We start from the raw sequence: 27,599 nt of genomic DNA, 5'->3' as shown, positions 1-27,599 counted from the left end.
TAATAATAATAATAAAAATATATATATAATAAAAAAAGAGACTGAATACATTATCACAAACAGGAAAATACATTCTACTATACAAGTATTAACTTAAAAAAAAAAATAATTAATACATATGAATTTAATCTCGCAACTAAAGGAATAGTACAATTAGTATGATCAGCACAGCACGTGTTACATTGAGACAATGACAGTTACCTAGATATTAGTGTTAATGGAAAAATAAAGTAATGACTGTGTAAAATAATAATAATAATAATAATAATAAATAAAAATTATACCTAATAAAACTAATTCTGTGCATTTAAAATATTTCTAAACAACAGTTTGATATTGAGATATTGTATAATTGAGCCTGAATGGGCGAAAACGTTTGCAATTTGTAATTCATGTATATAAAACTTAATGACCATATAATATAAGTCATTATTTTACATTGATTTGTCATTTGACCGAGTAACAAATATTATATTGTGTTTATCTAACCTAATTTTAAACAACAATAATTTAGGAATAATATATTCTACATGTTTTCCAGTTCAAGTGGTTATCCAATTTCAAATTATAAACCAGTTTTGAGGACTAATTCTTTATTCACCATGTATATATTCTCCATCATTCAGGTTCTGTGTACCTTTCATATATTGCTGATAATGCAATTTATTTAAGTTGGTCGTTGTTCATGTTATATTATTTCTCGTTTATCGATATGCTAGTTCTAGAGAGTTCACATATGATCTTTGTAAAAGAACACATTTCTGTAGTTAGGATAATATAATGTAATATTCTGCCTTTTTCGGTATCGTGTGTGTATATATATATATCATAGCTGTAAACTGTAAAATTTGTCTCCATTTCACACACACACTGAATACAGAAATTTGACTGTAAGTTTTATTGTACCTTTGTGTTCTGTTCCAGCTTGTACCAGGGTTTGGAATGGATTTGTAGTCAGCTGAAGAAAAAGTGACATCAAGATTTCTTCTAGTGAATTTTTTTTCTTTTCATGCCGTGTTGTGATGACGCAAGAAAGTCAATAGAGGTTGTAAGATGCAGGACGTTTCTGCATCTCTGTTAACTTTTTATGTGGATCCTTTTTTTTTTTCTCTGTCTTTTAAAAATCTCTATTATGGATACGAAATATCAAGATGATATTCATAACTTAACATCACAATTTGACAGGTGGACGTGAACACTGTGAGTTGTGTCAAAGAAAACTGTGTTGAAAACTTAATTTAAAATATCGAACTTCTTCAGAAAGACTGTGTTCCAATCTTTGAAGAATGAACTACTTGCTGCTTTCAGTGAAAATGGCATCGTAATCCGGCCTTTAACATAGTGTCGTTTGCTACAATAGATTCTTCGACTGCTGCTCCTGGACATTATGCTTCCCAGTCTGCCATCATGGCAGCACAGTTGAAACTAAGTCCAGATTACGCAAAGTTGTGTTATTTTATTGCATTATTCCCTTCTATTGTTACAGGCACCAATTCCGTGGTGCTTTAAAGTCCTGGGTCATTACATTACAGGTGTTTCTGTTGGTTCAATACAACCCGAATACATCTGTAGAACATGGAATCTACATGACAACGGTGAATGAAGACTGTACATTGCATTCCCCCCCTCCACACACCTTGAGAGCTTATTAATGTAGCTCAATATATAACATGTTTATTATTTAAGTACTTTGTTAGGTTGGTACACTTTACATTGTAGTGTAAAACAAATTTTATTAGCAAATGAACTAATACTAATGTCAGTGGAACTTCCTTAGTACATTAGTTGTATTTACAAGAGAAATATTATGGGAGCGCTGGAGAGAGGATGCTAACACGATGAAGTGATTTTTTTGTCACAGTTCTTAGCCTTAATTAAAGTATTAAAGTGAAACCTCATTACGTGACACCACACAGAACTGTGAAGTCGAAGTTGAAAGTGATTTTGAATCGGATCAGATTCATAGTTGTTAAATATGTACAGTAGTGGCAAAAAAACCAGACCGAACCCTTGTAGCTGATTTCAGAGCCTTGTTCACTCCAGAGCACGATAAGCAGCTCTAAAAAAAAGACAAAAATATTAAAGTATATATAGTTAATCATGACCAGCCAACCAAACTATTTAATAATCTAATTTCACCTAATAAATTTAATGAAGGTGGAGCAGCCGGAGTAAATATAACATTCTTCCCACAACATTTCCTTGGATTAGCTGGTATACCTCGACGATATTCCGACTAACCTAGACTGGTAACTAAGACTTTCGTGGTTCGAATCCTGCTGGGGAAGGAAACTTTTTTTCTGTTCCTTATTCAAATTTATTCCCAATACTTTTCGATTGCAGCGATATTTTACTACTTAATTAACTTATTATTCCCAGAACATAAATTTTACCAGCTTATTTTATAATGGCTTTCGAAATGGGCTACGTCAGCAGTCGAAACTACAACAATTTCAATAGATTACTCACTATCTTGTGGATGCGAGCGTGTCATGTGCAGTGGCCCACTTTGGGGACTTCAATTATTCCGTCGGTTCGGTTTTTTTTTTTTTTTGCAACTACTGTACCAATTACAACCCTGACCTAGATGTATCTTCAGAAAGTATTGTTTCAACATTTTGCTACTGTGAATGTCCAATGACCTCGCATGTGGGAAGATTCAGTGATGTGTTTGAACCACACGTTATGGGAATAATGGCTGCTAGATGACGAATATGATTTTCGTAATTAACTATTAACACTATCTTGCTGTAAATGAAATACTGTATATACGCAAATACTCCGCTCAAATTTTTTCCGGAATTTAGCGAAAAAAAACTGGGGTGCGCGCATTATTTGAAATAAGGTTGGTACTACTTCGCCCCAAACATTGGATCCCATTATACTATAGCAGTGGTTCCCAGATTTTTTTGATCGCAGATCCCTTTCGGTTTTAAAAAAGATTCACGGATCCTCAAATTAATATAACTATAATTTTAATATGCATCCTTGTTTATATTCTGTACGTATTTTACATCGACAATATGTCTACAACTACATTAATTACCATGCATAGCCATGACCTCAGAATTCATAAACATGTGGTAGTATTTATAAACTTTTTCATGCATAATTATAAAAAAATTACCTTAAAATTGCTAATGTGAAGAATGGTATTTTCTCATCTCACAAATTTCTTTCAAGTTGGTGAGATGAAAGAAAGTTGCATTCTCATATCTGATGTGACATCCAGGTGATGATGGAATTTTGATTTTATTGCTGCATATCGTGAAAATCCTACTTCGCACAGATATGTTGTTGGAAATGGGAGGAGTTTCGCCACTGCACATTTAGAAATTTCCCAATATTCATGAGGTAGGCTACATCAGAATTTGGTGACCGTAAGTTCGCTAAATCTCTTTTTTAAAGTAGTGTCCAGAGCAATTTTAATGCCTGTATGCGTAAATCCAAATATGATTCATTATATTTTCGTTTTTTGGTAGATTCACCCGTTTTTTAATTAGCAGCACTGCGGTGTGATACATGACAAAGTGATCAACTGGTTTCTGAATTTGTAGAACTGTCATTTTTATTGTCTTTTATTAGCCACCGACACTGTATAATATGAAAATTAAAATTATTAGTGATATTAAATTAATATTATTATGTTCGGAATCAAAGGCACGTGGTTATAAATTGAAAAAAAAAAAAAAAAAGGCATTGTTTAAAGAAAGACTAGTGAAAAAGAACCAATGACATAGTTGCGAAGTGCTCGGAACTCAAAAAAAAAGTGTGTCAGACTATAACTCGAATGTTGGCAAACTTGTTTTTTAATTCTGTATTGGAAAGAGCAAAGTTTTCTAAATGGATATAATGAGGTTTCATTTTGAGAGGATTTTTCTTTTTTATTTTCAAACAGAAGCATCCAATATTTAATATCCTCTCCCTGCTCCTATCTTCTCAGGTTACGTTGCTTGGATTAAGTGAAAGACTCTAAAGAAGTTGAGAATTTGACTGATAAAGCAATAAATCTACTGTAGGAAAACAAAAGATTATTACATTGTAGCAGGCTACAAGTATTTTATCATGATTTACATGTATTTCTAGTGAAAGTAAAGATAGGAAGATAAAGTATATATTGAAGAGTTACTGGAATATTTTCAATATTCAAATAAAAAAGAAATCATGTTCGTGTTTTTGGTTTAAAAATGAAACCACAAAATATTTTAAGCATACGAAATACAGCAAACTTTCCATTTCTCTCTGAAAAAGAATCTTGGTGAATATGATTTAATAATTTGTTATGATTTGACGCATTCTGTGAAGCCACAAACACTTTTGAAATACATGAATTTTCGAGATAAAACAAAATTTAAATGGGATTTATTAAAACAGCTAGATATATTTTGTTTGATAGTGAAAGAAGTATACAAAATTCTGGTAATCACACACATTCTTGATAAAATAAATGAAAGCATAATAATTGGGTACATCATACTGCAAGAATTATTAATGAAAGTAGATAATCTTTTCTTTTTTGCCAAAATACTATTTACTTTTTGTTATATTAATTCTGTTCAGGTTACATTAATTGGGATATTGTTTCAAGTGTTTATAGAATTTTGTAAAAATTTTATTGCTGAAATGACTATTCTGTCATCAAACATATTATGTGATCTGTTGGCTGCTTCAAGCAAATCTGTCCCCACAAACAGTTTTCAATACATAGTCAGAAGAGAAGTCGCGTTCTAAATTGTTAATATATCTCAGTAGAAATTCAAGTGTTTGTTTATGTCTTTCAGGACTCTGATATCATAGCTTTGGTCGGTGGGAAAAGGTACATAAGTAAAAAAAAAAAAAAATTTTTCAAGAGAGACTTTCTTTTTAATTATTTTATTTTAATATAAGTATAATAATGAAATTCATGTATGTTGGTTGAAGTATGACCCTTTTCAATTAAAAATACAAGAAATTTTATTATTTCAAAAATTAGAAAAAATACTAGACTTACGTGATCAGGAACAACAGAAAAATCGACTTTTTTTTACTTATGTGTGTTTTCCCGCCGACCAAAGATAGATAGTCAGAGTCATTTTAATCTTTGCACTACTAAGAGCTAATTTAGAGTCCTGGTGAAAGTTATGTAATTGTTATTCTTGTGTCAGCCCTTCTTGCTTGCTGGCTGGCACACTCTGCATTTCGACTGTGAAAGTTTTTACAAATTCTGGCCTTACATTATTTTTTAATTCCTTTGTTGTGTCAGATTATGTGTGACTTTTTTATGCAGATTTCATAATTTGTCATCAATCTTGTCAAGTTTTCTCTCAGCGAGTTTTTTTAATCAATATATCCAATTTGTCTAAACTTCTAATATTTTGTAGTCTCTTACAGATCCTGGTTTAACGTACAAATCATCAAAAAATAAACTCATTGTTTAGTAGTGTATTTCTAGCTTGACCTTATTACGATTAGATAAGCTTATGAGCAGAGACCGGAAGTTTAGGCATTATGAATCATTAAAATAGGCAGACAAAAAGGCATCATAAATAGTTAAAATAGGCAGGCAAAAAGGCATTATAAATAGCTCAAATATGTAATAAAAGGCAATTACAAAAACCTTGCACTAGACCCACAAACTTGCACTTTCCACGAAGGGATTTCGGCAGCAAGAAAAGCTTTACATAAGTCAAATGCAAATTGAGATTTTCGACTCGATGTTGCAATTGCTATTGGAAGCAAAGAAATCTTCTTCCCAGTAGCCTTGGAAAGTGCATTTTTGTGTTCGGTTGTACTGATAAGTTGCGATATGAAATTGCAACAACATTGCAGTGAAAACTGAAAGAAAAATAACCATTAAAAAAATAATGTTAGACCCACACTCATTGTTGCCTTGTCATATAAACACAAGCAATAATTAAAATGCTTACTGTTATACATTTTTGCACGGCAGCACTCATTGTAGCAAAAAGAATATGAACTGACTGAAAGACAATAATATACATTCAATGAAGTCCTTTCATTGTATAGAAATAAATTAAAATATACCTGTAGGCAATTTTAATAATAAATTAATAAATAATAGATAAATAATCAAATAAAAGCAAAAAAAAAAAAGCATTTATTTTGTAAATTAGGCATTTATATTAAAAAAGGCAGAAAAGGGCAACATAAAACTGTTATGTTTCAATCACAAAGGTATAATTCGTACAGATTTACTTTCAAAATGAAGATAAATTTAACACATTTAAAAAGGCATTCTGCCAAAGTTCCAGTCTCTGCTTATGAGACAGTAAATCCGAATATAAACAGCAATATGACTTAGTACAACTTCTGAAAGTAAACTGCAATGCTGATTTTGCCCGATGAGATAGAATCTCAACACTTCAGGTATAGGCAATGTTGGTTGCAACAAATACCAAATATTTGACAGCGCTTTAAATAACCTCACTGAATATTGAACTCCTGATATATGTGGTTATTATTGAGTTCTCTCACATTCTGATGTCTTTGGATCTTGGTTTTTTTTATATCGTTTTTCCTTAAATTACAAAAGGTTCACTTTATTTTCATCCAGTTTCTTCAGAGTCAGTATTCCATGTGCATATAGGAAGGCAGGAGTGGTTATTTATTATAAAAATATACTTTTACCTTTCTTGAAACAATCTAAATTTTAGGAAATCAAGCAAAACATGGTAGTACCTTTTGTTTTTAATCCAAAGATTGATTTGTTGCTTCAAATTGTGTTATTCATAGAATCGAGATGAACTTAAAAACATGACTGTTTTATATATACTTACTGCTCAAGATTTTAAGTAAATGTATTCCCAGTTCTATTCCTAATTGAATAAAGGAAATTGGATTCACTGAGAAAACATAACATTGTATTAGCAAGAATTTTTAGGAATTACCACAAGCTAGAGCACCGGCATATTAATTTTAAGCAGAAAGTTTACTTTTTCTTTGAGATATATTTGCAGTATATTACCATCCACTTATATATGCATGTAATTGTTCAGATTTTGTGTCGCATTATTTCACTATAAATACGGAATATTAGAATTGAATGAAATGGTTAGTGTAGTCTGTGTACAGTAACATCTTCAATATACAACAAGTGACAAAGTTCCAGGAATTAAAACAAATAATTGATTAAATGGCGGTCTTACTCGTGTTAATTATGTAAGCATGTGCGGTTTACAGCTGTTTCGATGTTATTTGACACCATCCTCAGAGCCTACTAGATCTCGGCACTATCTCAACTTCGCTGCCTGTTGTGTGGGTGCGTTCGTGTGATGAAGAGTTGTGTCAAATAGTGTGTGTGCTCTGAAATACATAGCACATAGCACAAGAAAATGGTTACAACCCAAACATAATAGACAACATCGTAAGGAAGACAAAACAAAAACTCAACAAACACAAAAACACACAAAAAACAACACAAACACAAGAAATACATCATACTAACATACGAAAACAAAAACACACACAAGATCGCATCCTCATTCAGAAAACAGAAATATAACATAGCATACAGAACAGAAAACACACTACAAAGACATCTCAACACACAAACAAATAAATACAACCACACAGGCGTATACAAACTCACATGCAATAGTTGCGACAATTTCTACATTGGACAGGCAGGCAGATCATTCCAAACTCGATACAAAGAACACATTAAAGCAATAACAGAGGACACAATACATCTACATATGCCGAACACATAACTAATGCTAACCACACATACAATAACATAAATACAGACATGGAAATCCTACACATACAACCCAAAAACCAAAAACTCAACACACTAGAACAATATGAAATATACAGACACACTAAAACACACCCCAGTCAAATTCTCAACACACAGATCAATTTCAGAACACACACTATTTGACACAACTCTTCATCACACGAACGCACCCACACAACAGGCAGCGAAGTTGAGATAGTGTCGAGATCTAGTAGGCTCTGAGGATGGTGTCGAATAGCACCGAAACAGCTGTACGCCGCGCATGGTTACATAATTAACACGAGTAAGATCGCCATTTAATCAATTATTTATATTCAAGTGTTAAAAGTAGTGTACGAAAGATTCAACATGAATTAAAACAATGTTCTTTGTTGTGATGTTTTACTATTTTTACCAATTTATATTTCACTATGTCTTATAATACAGTAGAACCTCGATTACCTGTTTTATTGGATGAGACATACTGAACAGTTAATCGAAAAAAAGAAAAACAGATAATCCATTTTACCAATTTTTAATGGACTAAAATCTGTCTGGCGCAATTTAAGATGCTTTAAAAAGTCTGTTTTTTTTTTTATAGACTTTCCCGCAACTAGTTTCCTTCTTATATCTATTCTAAGTTGCAAGAGTTGCACATAGTTTTTTGTTTTTACTTATGTGACATAATCAGCAGTCTTAGAACTTCGTCAGATTTTATATATTTGTCTTGTTATCTGTAGAGAGAATAAACATGCTATGATTTTAAGTATTTGCAGGAACAATAATAATTTATTGGTATTATTTTTGTGCAGCTTTCATCTTATATTCAAAGATGTACTAATGAAGTTACACTAATATAGAATATATGCAAACAAACCAAAATCTCCCACAACATTGTGATACACAAAATATATTTATATTTGAGTCTCATTTTGTTATCTAAACTGTATAAGAAATTAATTTTGTGCATTGTATATTGTATGTTTGTTCTTATTACCGACTTTTAACAGCTTCTGTTTTTCTCTGTATTTATTTTTGATTGTGTAATGTATAATTTTAAACGTGTACATAATACCTTTATAACTACTTGTACTATAAAGAAGAGTCTAATGAAACCCGCTGGCACAAACAACTTTTAACACAGATAGCCGTGAATATAAACAAAATTTAGAGCTATTTAGACATTGATTGCATTGTGACACCAAGACGATCATTTCTATTTTTTTTAAATGATTGTGTTGTGCTTGAAGTAGTGTTTGACGACTTTCTTCACTTCAGTATCATGTTTGGATTTCTGGCCTTTCAATGCTCTCTTCAGAGTTCTAAAACATGAAAAATCATATGGTGACTGATGTGGATTGTGTTCAGTGTTTTGAAGCATCATTTATCGAAATGTTATCAATATATCCATCATGATATGAGTGTACATAAGGCCTGTAACACACTTGAAGAGTTTTCACTAGCAAGAAATGTGTTGCGAGAAAATTCAAAGATTGATAACATGGATTCAAATGGACGTCCACACACTGGATGAGATTCTCATTCGAGGCAAAATCCTTGCGCGAGTTTCTCACTGGAATCGGTAGCTCAGCGAATTTTCTTGACACATTTATCAAAGGTGTTTGACATTTATTCTCTTTACGATGATTGAATGTAGAAAAATATATCACAGGTGGCGATGAATTGTATTGTTTTTATTTGAAAATGAGGAAAGATGACTGATAATTGCAGTCAGAAACTTATTGAACTTGTACGATGTCACGCGTAGGCCTATTTATATGATACACGGGATGAAAACTATAAAAACACGAAACTTAAAGAAGAAATCTGGAGACAAATAACAGATTATCTGAAAATAAGTAGGGTTATATTTTATTTTGATGAGATTTAATAGTATTAATTAAACATGCGAAATAATGTATTTATATGTCTTAAAGTGAACATAATATTTTAATCAGAACATAGCAAAGAATACTCTATCATATCATGAATAGCAAAAAACTGAGGTCCATTCAACCTGAAATAACGCCTAAATGTATCGAAACCAGTGTCCAAAACTCGCCCTTATTTTCGTAAGATACAATGTAATTTTCAGATATTTCTGGCTTTAATTTTAGGCCTACTTTTTCTTTTCATTAACAAAATATGATCATGTAGCTCCATTTCCTCATCATCTGAATACTCAGATTCAACATAGCGTTCGTTCATAATTTGTAAAGTACGACAATATACTTACAGGTTATATATTTAAGTACGACAATATACGTAAATACATAACCTATAATATTTCCCCCAACAAGTGATTACTATAATCAGAAAAATGCTTTCTGCATGAAGGCAGTGCATAGATTATCATAGCGAGGTGTGATCTGTGATAGCGAGAACTCGCCAAGTGTGTGGAGGAAGCTCTTCGCCTCTTTCTCGCAACACATTTCTCGCTAGCGAAAACTCTTCAAGTGTGTTACGGGCCTAACAGAGAATTATGTCATTAGTGAGGACACCTGGATGCTTGTTCTTGATAACATGGCGCAACTTCATTGTCTCACATTATCTGTTGAAACTGATTGTCCGACCATGTCCCAGGAACTCCACTTACGTACGCAGTTGTTAAAGAATATGGTGCACATCACTTTGCTGTTGGTTGCGTCTTGATCTTTATTGGGATGGCATCTAGGTGTGCTTTCATTGTATGCTGGCGTGCTTAGTTTCTGGCTCAAAATTGTGTTAGCATATTTTATCATCCTTCATGATGGATCAGTCTAACTCCAATCTTTTTACACTGTTACACCTTGAACTTTACAGGGGGATAGAGGGTGATATAGAGGATGCTCCCATTATTTATGCTGGTATGCTTGGTTTCTGGCTCAAGATTGTGGCACCATGCCCAGTCATCCTTCAAGATGGTTCGTGTTTAACTCCATTCTTACACTGTTAACTTCTCTGCCTATTGTCCCCATTCAGTAGCAAATCTTTGCCATTGTAGTCGCCTTCCACAGTTGAAAAATTGACTACTTCCATTGCAGCAGCAGGGTATGCCTTTGTTATCAATTACAGCAGAATATATGAGCTTCCTGCCTATTGCCAATAAAAACTGACATACGCATATTCACAATGCCACACTGTGCTTTATTTTTTAGATTACATTGCCATTGAGAAATGTGTGTAAGCCAGGTTTCATTCGACTCGCCCTCATGGAATGGTGATTCTTGCACCATTCATTAATACATTTTATATTCTTACATATTTTCTTGAGGTGCATGCATTTTTATTAAAATAATATTATTCTATATCAAAATACTATTTTTTGGAACTCGTTAATGTTTTTATTCATGAATTGCTCGTAATTTATGCTATTGTATCACAAGCTGGACACAAAATAATCTTTTCGCTTCCCAAATTTAGAGCATTAGGAATCCGTGTTTCAAAGTCCAGCAGTTTGTTTGAATCTTTAAAACAACCTACATTTTTTTTGTTAACTGATAGAGATTCTTTGTTATGCAGTAAATAATGGAATACTTCTACAGGCATTCATGATCTGTATATATATATTTTTAATAGCGAATGATGTTAAAAACTTGAAATGGTGCAGGATTGCATCACTACTTCTAATAATCATTACAGCTAGCCAGTATTGAATGGTGCATGCTTCCAGATATCCTGTTGTAACTGTGTTTAAAGTCGGTAATAGAATTCTTGTTTTTATAATAGCTTGTCTGTGGGCAAGAGGTTATATTATATGTGGTAAACAGTACTGAAGTGCAACATCATATCAGACTTGTGCAAAGAAAGAAAAATTCAGTGAACTTTGAAAGTGCTCTCTTGTACCTCATATCGTTTCCGTTTATCAGCTTCTGCATACTCTTGCTATCAAGGAGGTTTGAACATAATGTGGACAAAACTTGGACACGCTGTGAATGCTACTTGACATTTTGTAAACGAAACTTGCACAGATTGTCAATGAAACTTTGATTAATATTATCAATGGGAACTTGGAAAAATTGTGTACAACATTTGTTCACTGTGAGCGAGATTTGATCATAAAGTGAGCGAGATTTGGTCATATAGTGAACGAGATTTGGTCACAATATGAACAAGATTTGGTCACAATATGAACGAGATTTGATCACATTGTGAATAATATTTGGTCACATCGAGATTTGATCATAAAGTGAGCGAGATTTGGTCATGTAGTGAATGAGATTTGATCACAATATGAACAAGATTTGGTCACAATATGAACGAGATTTGATCACATTGTGAATGATATTTGTTCACTGTGAGCGAGATTTGATCATAAAGTGAGCGAGATTTGGTCATATAGTGAACGAGATTTGATCACAATATGAACAAGATTTGGTCACAATATGAACGAGATTTGATCACATTGTGAATGATATTTGTTCACTGTGAGCGAGATTTGGTCATATAGTGAACGAGATTTGATCACAATATGAAAAAGATTTGGTCACAATATGAACGAGATTTGATCACATTGTGAATGATATTTGTTCACTGTGAGCGAGATTTGATCATAAAGTGAGCGAGATTTGGTCATATAGTGAACGAGATTTGATCACAATTGAACAAGATTTGGTCACAATATGAACGAGATTTGATCACATTGTGAATGATATTTGTTCACTGTGAGCGAGATTTGATCATAAAGTGAGCAAGATTTGGTCATATAGTGAACGAGATTTGATCACAATATGAACAAGATTTGGTCACAATATGAACGAGATTTGATCACATTGTGAATGATATTTGTTCACTGTGAGCGAGATTTGGTCACATTGTGAACGATATTTGGTAACAGCGAGATTGTCACTAAATTGCGAGAGATAGACATCTTGTGAACGAGACTTGGAATACATTGTGATCCAGATTTAATCGTATGATAAACGAGATTTGGCCACATTGTGAACGGGATTTTTCCACATTATGAATGAGAGAGAAAAAAAAAAGAGAAATTGTGAACGAGACTTGAACACATTGTAAATTAAAGACTTGATTATTTTATGAAAGAGATTTGGACAAATTGTGAATGAAATTTCCATATGCTGTTAGTAAGTCTGGGACATGCTGCGAATATGGTTTAATATGGTGTGAATAAGAATTGATAAGATGTTGTGAAAGAGCCATAGAACATTGATATAGATTTTGAGACGAAGTTGGTGAGAATCACTTGTAAGAATTTGCATGAAACAATGTCCAAAAATTTGTTCAACTATATATTGAGATCTTATTGTATGTTGTTGGAATATGTTACAGAGTTTCCTACTGAGGGAACAGCTGGGATTGTGTGTACTGCAAAAAGAGTTTGGTATCAGCATGTGTACCCATTGCAACACAAGCAGTTTTCAGATCTTTAAGCAAATGTGATGATGTACTGTCCATAGAGAATATAGACGCCGTCAGACACCAGAGATTGTTAATTTCTGTTGTGTGTTAAATGCTTCTTTAAAGAATACGGACTTTGTTGTGTTATGTTTTAGTCTGTCTCTTAACTTGCCTGTACAGGCATTGAATGCACTAAAGGAATATGGAAATGGAGCTCCTAGGATTTTCTTATCTTTGGTTATAGGAAATGAATGCCTAGCATCACGATCCAGTGGTCACTTTGTTCCTTGCTACTTACTAATACACTCATTGAAGCTTCAGAGACATTCTGGAAGTTAAAGCGAAGAGAAAAAGGTATCTTTCCTTTGCTCGTAATGAGGTCTTTGCCCTTCTAGGTGATGGCTGTGTATCAGTTAAGGGGAGAGGACGATATTTTTTGGTGAAAAATGAGTAAATTAAAAAAAAATTCTTTAGAATACTCTGTGATATGTGTGGAATGCATTGCATAACATTTTGTGGGTATTTGTGTCCTTAGCAGATGTTGAGACGCCATTTTTAAACTTCCTGCGCTATGGATTTTTAAATCACACGTCTCCTTTCATTGTTCTTTCCGATAAATTAAATTAAAAAAAAAAAAAAATTCTTTAAAATACTCTTTGATATGTGTGGAATGCATTGCATGACATTTTATGAGTATTCGTGCCTTTATCAGATGTTGAGAAGCCATTTTTAAACTTCCTGCACTGTGGATTTTTAAATCACACGACCCCTTTATCGTTGTATCCAGTAACTTCATTTTTTTGCTACATTGCCAGATAAAAATGGATATAATTTCTGAACTATTAAGGATACATGCATGAAATTTAGAACACACATTCTTTAGATTATTACGAAACTTTTCTCTGTAACAGAATTTTGTTAATAGATTTCATTTTTAAAATATGCCCGTTTGTTTTCGAAAAAGGAAATAAGAAAAGTGTTATTAAATTTTAATTGTTTATTTTACAAACGTAGGGACTAATATCAAAATTCTGTTACAGACAGATTGTAGAGCATGCTTTTGCAAGTACATTGCAAAAAATTGTTTGAATCTATATTTAAAAATGGTTTAGATATATCGGTAAAGGTAAAGGTATCCCCGTAACATGCCATGAAGGCACTTGGGGGGCATGGAGGTAGAGCCCCATGCTTTCCATGACCTCGGCACTAGAATGAGGTGGTGTAGTCGGCACCACGTTCTGACCGCCTTTTATCCCCGGGAAAGACCCGGTACTCAATTTTATAGGAGTCTGAGTGAACCTTGGGGCCGTTCTGCAAGTTTGGCAACGAGAAAAAATCCTGTCACTACCTGGGATCGAACCCCGGACCTTCCAGTCAGTAAAAGGCGGTCAGAGCGTGGTGCTGACCACACCACCTCATTCTAGTGCCGAGGTCATGGAAAGCATGGGCTCTACCTCCATGCCCCCCAAGTACCTTCATGGCATGTTACGGGGATACCTTTATCTTTTTTTTTAGATATATCGGTTTTAGTAAACTCCTGCATTGGGTATATATTTTTTTTTCAAATTTGGGCCCCCAAATAATTTTTTTCAAAATATTTATATTTGGTTGAGTTGCTACAGCTATGAGTTCTCTACATACAAAAAATTAATATTTTACACCAAATAGGAAAAGTTTTAAAATTACAATCCTCTCTCCTTAAGCTATCTCGTCTCTTCTTAATCCATATCAATGCGCTTTCATTTAATCTTTTCTTTTTCTTTATTCTCTCCCTTTTTCCTTTTCGTTTCCTTCTCATTTTTCTTTTTAGATATATTTTGTACCTCCTTTACTAATCTTCTATCTTTTCATTTTCTTTCTCGGCTATTTCCTACTCTTTCCCTTGCTTTTCTTCTCATCTTTCTTTTTCCCATTTTGTCCTCTTTTCACACTTCCCTTATTTTATCTTCTTCTCCTTCTCCTCCTCCTACTCTTCCTTCTTCTTCTCCTCCTCCTTCTTCTTCTTCTTCTTCTTCTTCTTCTTCTTCTTCTTCAAACAGTAAGTTTTTCACCCTGTTGCAACTCCTTTACAACTAGTCTTTCCAACTTTTTTGTGTCGGCCTATGTTCTGTTTGTTAGAGGGTTTGTTTGTAAACATTCTTTGTAGACAGCCATTCCTAAAAGTAGTCTTTTAACACTAAACATGCATGTTAGAAATTGACTGTTATACAGGGTAGCCAGATGTCCTGGATGTTCCAGGATTGTTCTGGATTTTAATGATGTGTCCTGTGTCGAGTTACATTTGTCCTGGAATGTCAAAAGACTTGGAAAAATACAATTTTTTGCTCATTTCTATAAAATTATTTTTAAAATCCCTCATTCATTTTTTTCAAGACCCTGTCCAATCTATATTCAACATCGTCGTCGATATTGCCTGGCATCTCCTATTGGGTTGTATTGAAATAAAAATGACACTACCATATTAGATATTATACAGTATCTTCATTCTTTACTCTTTGGAAATTGATTCATTATTGATAGTATTTAATCATTTTATCATGCATTTTTTCCAGACTTTATCAATAATTCAAAGGAAATGGAGTTTTATGAACGAGGTGTTCTGAATATGGTGTCACGATTGGAGAAATGTGTCGAGAGACTTTGTTCCTGTTAAAAATTAGGGTTAAATACGGGAGATCCCGCAAAATACGTGAGGGTTGGTAACCCTAGACACAACCTTGGTTTTGTTTTCATGTGTTTCCAAAATATATTCTTCTATAACCTTCTAGTTTTCAAACAGTCCTTTCTGCAGTACACATTCATTGCCTGAAGTAATGACCTTATCAGCATGAATGAAGATTACTTACAAAATTATTTTAATTAATATAATCGTTAATATTTGAAATCCTTACATGCTTCCTCCATTCTCGGCTAACGTTGTCTAAAAACAAGTTAAAAAATAGTGGACAAATAATACATCACTGATGAACTCTCATGTATTGTTCTCCTCTATATCATTTTATCCTCTTTTTTTTTTTCTCATCTCCCTTCTTATCTCCTTGCTTGGCTTCCTTCTCCTTCTCTTTTTTATTCCCTCATTTTGCATCTTCTCTCTTACCACTACAGCCAGATGTTGGATCTTGAACAGAAAGTACGGATGCTTTCCAGAAATCACATGCATTTTTTTAAATAAATTTTGTAAATTGTAATTATTTAATATACGTATACATGCTGTTCAGAAACAATGAGATTATAGTTTGGTGATAATAGTTGAAATGAGAGTGATAGAGGAAATCAAAATGCACGACGATGATGCTCTATGACCACTTTACTTACAAATGGCTTTTAAGGAACCCAGGGGTTCATTGCTGCCCTCACATAAGCCCGCCATTGGTCCTTATCCTGAGCAAGATTAATCCAGTCTCTACAATCATCCATTTCAGTATTATACATCTCAGTCTCCCAAAAGTCTTTTTCCCCTCTGGCCTCCCAACTAACACACTATATGAATTTCTGGATTCATCCATACGTGCTACTTTAGTCACTAAAAATATAATACATTTTTGTGGAGTAGCCAACATGATAATTTAATAAAATTATCGTAATAGAAGCCAGTCTTTAAATTACGATCTCACTCATCTAGTGCAGTATTCACTTAGGCTTCCAGATGTTATCTTCCTTATAGGCTGGCTGTTGTTTTTGAAAGGCTTCCTCAGACCACATATGAATAAGCTCAATGTATTGCCATCTCTAGTCTAAGTTCAGTCGGCATTTGTGCACCACTTTCTATCACTGCTATGAACGTGATAATAATACGGATCTGATAATATTATGTCATATAATGCTTTAGTAAATCAGAGTACCCAGTATATTCTTTAATTTTATGAGAAACTGAGGGCATTTGAATTCTGAAAAAACGGAAAGAAATATTTTATTGCCATTTTTTAAAGGAAAAAAAAAATGTTTGTTGCTGTAGTCAACTGAAACCCCATCAGCATTCCTGCATGCCTTAACATCGATTGTTTTCAAGAGCCCTACCCATCCTTTACCACAGACTTCAATTGACTGCAGTGGCTGAGATTCGAACTGGCTATCTTTAGCACGATATGTTGGCCGGACATATCATTGTGTGACTATAACTGCATAGCTACAGACCTCAACATGTGCTGATGCATTAAACGTGTATACAAGATTCTAAACCTATTTAAATCAATCTTCTTCAGGTATCCAGCTGTTTTCTGACAACATGAAGTCCACTATAGTCCACTGTAGTCTTTTCAGTTCTTGTTTTTCATGAGAAATGAGGGGTATTTTGATCGGTGTTCATTATAGATGCCTGTTGCTAGTAGCCAGAGTTCGGGTGTAGTCAATATATACTGCAGGGCTGTGTCTTCTGCAACTGGTACTGATGATTTTAATTTACTTCTTTTGTGGTTTATGAATGGACAGTATAGAAGAATGTGTTCCAGATCTTCATCCTGATTATTGCACCACAGACAAGTAGGAGTATCAGAAAAGTGAAATCGGTGTAGGTACAATTGTGTGACAATGTGACCTGTTCCGACTCTTGTTAAAAATGTTTGAACATGTCTGGGCAAGTTTTTGTACATTTCCAGGTCATTTGATTTCTTTCGAACAGACTGTAAAATATCTCAGTAAAGTCTCATTTTATAAACCTATGGTTCCATAATTGGCTCTCTTCTGACAAAGGAAAAAACCTATTTAAATGTTGAGAGAAAAATTGACATTTCACCATCAGAGAAGGGGTTAAGAGGATTTAAACTGGGAAACATTCCCCCCCCCCCCCCACAGTGTTCCTGCTGTATACTATTAATTTCTTTTAATATTTTACTTCTTAATTGCAAGTTATTTGTGAGACTTGATGATTAGAAGGAGTTCGTGATATATTTGAGCATACTGTTGGGAGAGTGGGAGGGGGTGTGAATTTTACAGTGTTTCCCAAAAATGTTGGGCAAAATTTTAAGATTTTGTTCCATATATGGAAAGCATGAAAAATTGTTATATTGGTTTTCGGGTTATGAAGGTTTATTTTCATGACATCTCTATAAAAACATGTTCTTTAATTGATTTATTTTACGACGCTTTATCAACTGTGATGGTTACCTAGCATCTAAGTGAAATGAAGATTATAATGCCAGTGAAATGAATCTAAGGTCCATTGCCGAAAGTTATTCAGCATTTACTCTTAATGAGTTGAGGAAAAACTCTGGAAAAAAACTCAACCCGGTAACTTGTCCCAACTAGAATTTGAACCTGGACCTGCTGGTTTCATGGTCAGACATGCTAATCATTACTCCACAGCAGTGGACAACAGCATGTTATATTAAGTGTTCAAAATGTCCACCTTTGGCTCTGTGTTAGGACATTGAACACATCTGAATATCCCCAGAATCTTGTGTAATTTTTTCGCAAGCTACACTGTCTGGTCATTGAGATTCTCTGCAGTTTACATCTCGGATGATTAAACTATAGTTTTGAAATGACCTCAAAGACAGAAATCTAGGGGATTTAAGTTAGGTGAGCATGGAGGCCAAGCGATCGGTCTGCTCCTACCTAGCCAGCAACCAGGAAAAATGTTGTTCAGATTTGTTTGAGTACTGATATTAAAATGTAGGGGAGGCAGCACACCATCAAAGAGCGTATCTACCAGCGCTCTAGTGGTAGATGATTCGAGTAAAGAATTAAATTGTTTTCCAGGGAAGCTGTGCAGCTTTAACCTGAAAGTTTGAGTGGTGTACATACGTGTGGCCTTAATGAAACATCATCAATCAAGTCAGCCCAAATGTCGATGGAGAACAGCTGTTGATGACGCGATGCAACAATATTGCTGTGGATTCTCATCTGACGAAATGTTCTGATTATGGAAATTTTGGATCTCATTTTTTGTAAACTGTGCCTCTTCTGTAAAGAGCGCTAAAACAAGAAATTCAGGATTGCTACCATATTGCTGCAGAACTATCTGTGGAACCTTTCTTACTCAAGAATAATCTGGTGGTGAGAAGGCTTGTCACACTGCAGGCGGTATGAAAACAGTTGTACTCGCAACACTCATGTGAGAAACATTGAATCTCTATTCTAATCTTCATGTGTTCTATCCGGAATTCTCATCCACGAATTAACAGACTGTCTTGCCCTGCTTTGGAAGTCATGTGCCTTGATCTTCCACGACTGCTGGGATGAGCTCAGAAGTCCACACCTGTGGAGTAACGGTTAGCGCGTCTGGCCGCGAAATCAGGTGGCCCGGGTTCGATTCCCGGTCGGGGCAAGTTACCTGGTTGAGGTTTTTTTCCGGGGTTTTTCCTCAACCCAATATGAACAAATGTTGGGTAACTTTCGGTGCTGAACCCCGGACTCATTTGACCGGCATTATCACCTTCATTTCATTCAGACGCTAAATAAACTAAGATGTTGATAAAGCGTCATAAAATAACCTACCAAAAAAATGAGCTCAGAACTCCTTTTTTTTTTTTTTTCTACAAAGGTGACGATGGATGCGTTGAAATATTTTTGTATCCGAACATTGTTGTGCGGAATACCTTTTTTGGTACACACAACATATTGAAGCTGTCAGTCAGTTAAATTAAAATTACAATTAAATGATAATTATGTTTACTGTGTTACTTCTCTAAATTTCTCCAAAACCAAGTACATCCAGACCGATGTTAATATAACATTTTTTTTTTTTTACACTTTCCATACATGGAACAATCCTAAAATTTTTCTTGGAATTTTGTATGTACTGTATAATACTTATTTCTTGCACGATAGTGTTTTTTTTTTGTTGTATTTATAGCTATTGTTGTTAGGCCTTGAAAGTTAGAATTCCCACACAGAAACTTGTTGCTAGGGAAACCATTTTTCTTAACATAAAATTATACTGAAATAGACCCATTACAGTGTACTTATTGTTACTGAGTTACCATTACAGTGCAGTTTTGCGAAGGCTTTGGAATAATTTTCAATGCAAAATATATTATATTTGTAGTTTTAAAAATATGATCGTGCAAAAAAAATATTGTACAATACACGTTTGTGAAGTGCATTACAAAATCTCGGAAATTGAAAAACCGCTCTGCTCGTTTTTCAAACTTTCTTTCGATTTTGTAAAAAAACACTTCCCATCCTTGTAATATACTATTATAGTTTACTTATTAAACGTGCCGTTATGTTACATTATATGAAACTTGGACTTGTCCTTTAAATCTTACACTGGGCATATTTAACCCATATCTGCCTAGTGTTGCGTTTTCGCAACATTCTGCATTAATTATTTTTCTGCAAAATGCAAAGAAATGAATTACAAAATTAACTTTTATTTCATTGCTGTGTATACTAAAAGAATCAAAGGAGCCTGCAGCACAATAATTAACTTCCATTTCAGTTTCATGTGGCGGTGCGAAAATTATGAAAATATTCAACAAAAAAAGTCTTGGGCATAAGTAAGTCTTACAATGTACTGTACTATTCGCACATTTTATACCCTTTCCTAAAGTAGTTAGCTGAATTAGTTGGTCAAATGTAAATCCATTTCATTTTTTTTAATAGGTTTTGATGCAGTGGCTGGCAGAGCGCAATATTTGTGGTATTATTATTATTATTATTATTATTATTATTATTACTATTATTTTTATTTTTATTATTATTTTTATACCAGAATGATGGCAATGACGATAATGTGGATTACAGGACAAATAGGATTATTCCAATATAACCCACCTGATATCCGAGAACTCGAAAGCAACTGCATGAACAGAAAACACGTATTGATCATGTACTGGCTCTTTGTGTATTGTCTGCTATCTAGCGCTTTGTATTCTCAATTTATAATGACTTTGATCTCTCTTTGGTCCCCAATTATGTTTTCAGAATATTTCTTTCTTACATTACTCTCTGTGTACAATCATGGCAATCTCTCTGGATTTGTAATAGCTAATTACAACGTAAAGTGTTTTACTGAATGGAGTTGTGGCTGCTCGTAATGTGTTTTAGATGCTGCAACACATTGTTTGGTTTTGTTGAAATATAATTAATTTGTTTTTATGAATATACATTTTATTCATTTACATATTAGAGCAAATTATTTTTTTATAAGTTTTAGGAGCCTTGGTACTACTTTTTATTGCATGCACATGTACATATCTGTGGTGCGACAGCCCATGGAGGCCAAACCAGACAAATTGTTGGCCTCACTTTCACATGTTTCAGTAGAAGTGAAAGATCATCTAACCAGTACGGAGGTAGCACAGGTTCAGAATGACGATCCTTCCCCAAGCTGTTGTTGTTGGCTTACTAAACCATATTTCGCTACTCGCTCTAGCTCCTCAAATTCATCACGATGCTGGGAGGGCACCAGTTCTATACACTGGTCGAGATTTCATGAGAATTAGCGTTCATTTCGTATTGATAGCAGTCTAAGACATTGCCGCCTTATACCACGAAATTATGGTATGGAACTTAAACACTGAAAATGCGAAAAAAATTGGTTTCTTCATAGATACTTGCCTCAGTGTGCTATAAAATTTGTATTTATAAGTTTTACTTGTTATTACGTTTTGTTGAGTGATTATTATTCAATAATGTTCTGTATGTAATTCGTAATTTTCTTACCAGGATCATCACAACATGAAAGAAAAAATGTTGATTGTATAGTAAATGTATATTCGCCTTATTTTATAAAGATTTGGAATGAAATTCTTTAAAAAGTAATATTTTAGTAGTATTATTGTTAAATTGAATACAAATTGTGCCACACAATAGCTGCCAATGTCAAGTGGACCATTTTGCTTCAGACTTTATGTTATTCTTAGAATTTCACTATGCAGTGATTGTAAAGAAACTTACTTATGGCTTTTAAGGAACTCTGAGATTCATTGCCGCCCTCACGTTAGCCCGCCATCGGTCCTTTTCCTGTGCAAGATTAATCCAGTCTCTATCATCATATCCCACCTTCCTCAAAAGAAACACTGACAGAAAATGGTTGAAAATCTGGAGTTATAAATTATCTTTGAGCACTTGAATCGAGTGGGTTTGCTAGTGTCTGCAGACACTTTTTTAATTTTTTGGTGATTTCATGAATGACAACTCATTTTCATCAAGTCGCTCTTAAATTTGTCAGAAGATCCATTGGAAGTCACAGGAACTGCTCTTGAACTCATTATGAGTAATTAAATTCGTTAATGCTCACAAAACATCCCTTTGGACGTGTAAATTCATCAGCATATTCTGTGGACCTCATTGAAATCGTTCTTGTAGTCATTGATGAAATTAATGCTCATTAAACTCTTTAGACTGGGATTGCAAATTCATAGATGACATCACATTTTCATCAAGTTGTTCTTAAATTCATCAGAATATCTATTGGAGCTCATTGAAACCATTCTTAATCCCTTACCGCATTCTGGGACAGATATGGCACATACCGGTTTTATATTCATGTAATTTATAATATAAGCATATAATATTTCAAACTGCATACTGGGACAGATATGGCATACGGTCAAGAATTGGATTTGACCATATGTGACGTCAGTTGAGAAAGAAAGAACTAAAGTTATTTGACTATTAAACTGGTGTGTAAGGGGTTAAAACCATCATACTCATCAGAATGGGATATAAATTCTTAAATTTATCAGAATATTCTGTGGAGCTCATTGAAATCATTCTTAAAATCATCATACTCATCAGAATTGGAAATGTAAATTTGTCAACATATAATTTTCATCAAGTCATTCTTAAATTTATCAGAATATTCTGTGGAGCTCATTGCAATCATTCTTAAAATCATCATAGTCATCAGAATTGGAAATGTAAATTCGTCAACATATAATTTTCATCAAGTCATTCTTAAATTTATCAGAATATTCTATGGAGCTCATTGCAATCATTCTTAAAATCATCATACTCATCAGAATTGGAAATGTAAATTCGTCAACATATAATTTTCATCAAGTCATTCTTAAATTTATCAGAATATTCTGTGGAGCTCATTGCAATCATTCTTAAAATCATCATACTCATCAGAATTGGAAATGTAAATTCGTCAACATATAATTTTCATCAAGTCATTCTTAAATTTATCAGAATATTCTGTGGAACTCATTGCAATCATTCTTAAAATCATCATACTCATCAGAATTGGAAATGTAAATTCGTCAACATATAATTTTCATCATGTCATTCTTAAATTTATCAGAATATTCTGTGGAGCTCATTGAAATCATTCTTAAAATCATCATAGTCATCAGAATTGGAAATGTAAATTCGTCAACATATAATTTTCATCAAGTCATTCTTAAATTTATCAGAATATTCTGTGGAGCTCATTGAAATCATTCTTAAAATCATCATACTCATCAGAATTGGAAATGTAAATTTGTCAACATATAATTTTCATCAAGTCATTCTTAAATTTATCAGAATATTCTGTGGAGCTCATTGAAATCATTCTTAAAATCATCATAGTCATCAGAATTGGAAATGTAAATTCGTCAACATATAATTTTCATCAAGTCATTCTTAAATTTATCAGAATATTCTGTGGAGCTCATTGAAATCATTCTTAAAATCATCATACTCATCAGATTGGGAATGTAAATTCGTCAACATATAATTTTCATCAAGTCATTCTTAAATTTATCAGAATATTCTGTGGAGCTCATTGAAATCATTCTTAAAATCATCATAGTCATCAGAATTGGAAATGTAAATTCGTCAACATATAATTTTCATCAAGTCATTCTTAAATTTATCAGAATATTCTGTGGAGCTCATTGCAATCATTCTTAAAATCATCATAGTCATCAGAATTGGAAATGTAAATTCGTCAACATATAATTTTCATCAAGTCATTCTTAAATTTATCAGAATATTCTGTGGAGCTCATTGAAATCATTCTTAAAATCATCATACTCATCAGAATTGGAAATGTAAATTCGTCAACATATAATTTTCATCAAGTCATTCTTAAATTTATCAGAATATTCTGTGGAGCTCACTGAAACCATTTTTAAACTCGTTGATGAAATTCTTTGCTGCTCATCAAACACAGATAGGGAACATGTATACATTGATGACATCACATCTTCATCAATGAAATTTATCAGCATTAATCAGGTTGAAGATTCATGAATCTTGGTTGGCGTGGGTAACATGGCCTTCTGTGCTCGAGGTTGCGGGTTCGATCCTGGCCTGGGTCGATGGCATTTAAGGGTGTTTAAATGCGACAGGCACATGTTAGTAGACTTACTGGTATGTAAAAGAACTGCGGGACAAAATTCTGGCACAGCGGTGACGCTGATATAACCTCTGCAGTTGCGAGTGTCATTAAATCATATATATATATTTTTTTAATTTTTCATGAATCTGTTGAATTGTAAGTATGAAGTTTGTGATTGGCTGCCCCATGTAGTGCTTTGCAGACAAATATGGACGCCAGAGGTACCTTAATGAAGTTAATATAAAGCAGTGTGTCAATAAAGGATTATGTTTTTGTCAAAAGTTAAGCTATACAGTTCATTGAAATCAAAAATGGCTTCTGAAAGCAAAGGCGACGTGTTTTTATGTAGTGAAATAAACCAAGAAATGTGCATTATCAAAAACTAGAATTATATTAATGATGTGGGCTTCAAAACTATTTTTACATACTGTTACATTCCTAGTAATTGGACAAAATGAGCTTTGCTTACAACTTCAGCATTCATCTGTGTAAAACTATTCATCAAAACTTGTGAGTTTTCTCTTCTCTGAAGTAAGTAGCGGTATAGTTCTTAAACACAATGAATTTTTCTCCTTTACCTCATAAAAATTGCACCAGAAATTTTTTTCTTTTCAATGTTGTGAATACTTCAGAACATTAATAATCAAAGTTTCTTTGAATTTCTGTAGAAGTAAAAATATGTCAGAACAACAATCACACCATTGATAGGCATTCTTATGTAACAGTACATCATCATCATCATCATCATCATCATCAACAATAATTTAATTGAGATGATATGAAGCTTTACTTGATTTTAACGCAATTGTATTTTGTATTCTTTGAACGAAATGCATTATGGGTATGCATGCAGCACATTCCATTGTTAGGATATCGCTTAGCAGATGGACAGTTCGTGTACGTGTGTGCCAAAGTGCGTGTGTGTGTGCGTGTGTGCGATTATGCTTGCGGAAGTGTTGTATTAGTGACATGTAGTACAATAAATGAAACAATCTTCCCGTGGAAATTGTTGGTTTTTATTCCGTGACCCTCAACCAACTGGCCGAGTTCAGCCAGCAACATGCTGAAAAGTTAAGCTAACTGTTAAAAGTGATGGGAAATATATTTTGATACCTGAGTTTGTGTTGGTAATGAGCGGGGATATTTTTGTAATTTGATTTACTGCGGTACTGGGTAAGTAGGAAATTGAATATGTGGAATACTGAGAAGAATATACAATAATAAACTTTTAGTAAATGTAAGAATGAATTCACAGATCAGTGAACAAATAATTATGTGAAAGAAAAAAATTGGCAGGAAAATTAAGGAAATTTCAACGATTGCCTGAAAAATCTATAGCAGGATTAATAAAATATAATATGCACTTTCTTTAACACTGTAGCGTATTTTATGTGATATTCGTGTAATATACATAACCCATTTATCCATCATTTCCAGGTCTATTTTGTGGAAAACCTCGAGGAAAATTGGGTATAAAATGGAACGAGATGAACTGCTTGGAAAACCACGAGACAGGAAGTTGATCTTACACTTATGTTTCCATGGTACCATGAGTGACGTCAGTGTAAACTTCCATATCTTACTTACTTACAAATGGCTTTTAAGGAACCCGAAGGTTCATTGCCGCCCTCACATAAGCCCGCTAGCGGTCCCTATCCTGTGCAAGATTAATCCAGTCTCTATCATCATACCCCACCTCCCTCAAATCCATTTTAATATTATCCTCCCATCTACGTCTCGGCCTCCCTAAAGGTCTTTTTCCCTCCGGTCTCCCAACTAACACTATATGCATTTCTGGATTCGCCCATACGTGCTACTTGCCCTGCCCATCTCAAACGTCTCGATTTTATGTTCCTAATTATGTCAGGTGAAGAATACAATGCGTGCAGTTCTGTGTTGTGTAACTTTCTCCATTCTCCTGTAACTTCATCCCGCTTAGCCCCAAATATTTTCCTTAGCACCTTATTCTCAAACACCCTGAACCTATGTTCCTCTCTCAAAGTGAGAGTCCAAGTTTCACAACCATACAGAAGAACCGGTAATATAACTGTTTTATAAATTCTAACTTTCAGATTTTTGGACAGCAGACTGGATGATAAGAGCTTCTCAACCGAATAATATATCAAAAGTTATAATTTTTCTTGTACCTCGAATATAGACATTTCATGTAAAGAATGGTAGAATGATGACGGAAAAGAAAAGGAAATTAAATAAACTAACAAATGAATAATTAAAACAAGAATACCGGTATTAATAATCCGTGGCGTGACAGCTCATGGAGGGCTCGAGAGAGGTGAACGATCATGCAATCAGTATGGGAGTAACATGTGGTCAGTACGATGATCTCTCCAGCCATTATATTTGGTGTATGAACCGGATTAAGCTATTCATTGTAGTTTCTCAAATTCCTCATGATGCCAGTTGGGCAATGGTTCTGTATGCGAGCCAAAACTTCATGAGAAAATTTTCTCTCCCATAAAGATTCGAATCGTAGCTCATTCTGTTCCACTGTTACAAGGCATGATCCCTTAAAAAACAGCTATGACATGGGATGAAAGGAATGAGTAGAAAGCAAATCATGTATAAATTAACCACTGAATTAATATATAAATTAGTAAAGGGATGAACAAAAGAAAAAGTAAATTGTGTAACAAATAAATTAAAAAGCGAAAGAATGAGTAAATGAAATGAAGCAATTAAATGTTAACTAATGCTGAGTTCTTGGCAATGAAACCATTAACTTTTGATCTCCAATATTTCTCACATACAGGCAATTAATGAGTGTATAAATGATACAAGTAAATTTAAATGAAAGATAAATTAATATAAGAATAATAATTAAAGGAATAAATGATATATATAGGAAGTTGGATGAAAGAATTAAATGAGTAAATGAATTTTATTAATTTAAGTTAAATAATTTGTAAATAAATAACCTGTATTTTTTAACATTACGAGAAGTTGGTTAATAGTAGTTCATGTGGGTATGTGCTAAGTAAAGTTTATATTAACATAGTGGACATCTTTTCTCTCCTGTAGACACTGAACTCGCTTTGCCATAATTCTCATCCTCAGAGTCGGAACTAAGATATATGTGCCAGAATTTAATGCAGTACATTATCGACAGTGAATTAAAATGCTCGCGTAATAGATTTTTAAATTTTTTCACTGTGATGAGTTGTAAATTTGAAACACTTTAAAGACTTTTTATATCAAGAATATTTTCATAAGCACCTTATTCTCGAACACCCTTAACCTCTGTTCACAACCATATATATTATAACTGTTTTATAAATTCCAACTATCATATGCTTTTTTGAAATCTAT

At 33.6% G+C, this 27,599-nt stretch overlaps 1 protein-coding gene across 3 annotated transcripts in view; it reads left to right on the top strand.

The window, feature by feature from the left end:
- The window catches only part of Arl5 (ADP-ribosylation factor-like 5), a 113,691-nt gene extending 88,413 nt beyond the window's left edge, over positions 1–25,278 (top strand). For all 3 annotated transcript variants that reach the window (XM_069835938.1, XM_069835937.1, XM_069835939.1), the window contains exon 5: positions 925–25,278. In XM_069835938.1, the coding sequence (XP_069692039.1) occupies positions 925–973 (49 nt within the window). In that variant the 3' untranslated portion in view covers positions 974–25,278. The remainder of the gene's footprint in view (positions 1–924) is intronic.
- The last annotated feature ends 2,321 nt before the right edge of the window (positions 25,279–27,599 follow it).

This window comes from Periplaneta americana, chromosome 9 (genome assembly GCF_040183065.1).
Source record: "Periplaneta americana isolate PAMFEO1 chromosome 9, P.americana_PAMFEO1_priV1, whole genome shotgun sequence".
Lineage (NCBI taxonomy): Eukaryota > Metazoa > Arthropoda > Insecta > Blattodea > Blattidae > Periplaneta > Periplaneta americana.
Note: the sequence above shows the minus strand (reverse complement) of the source record. Positions and strands in the feature narration are given on the sequence as shown.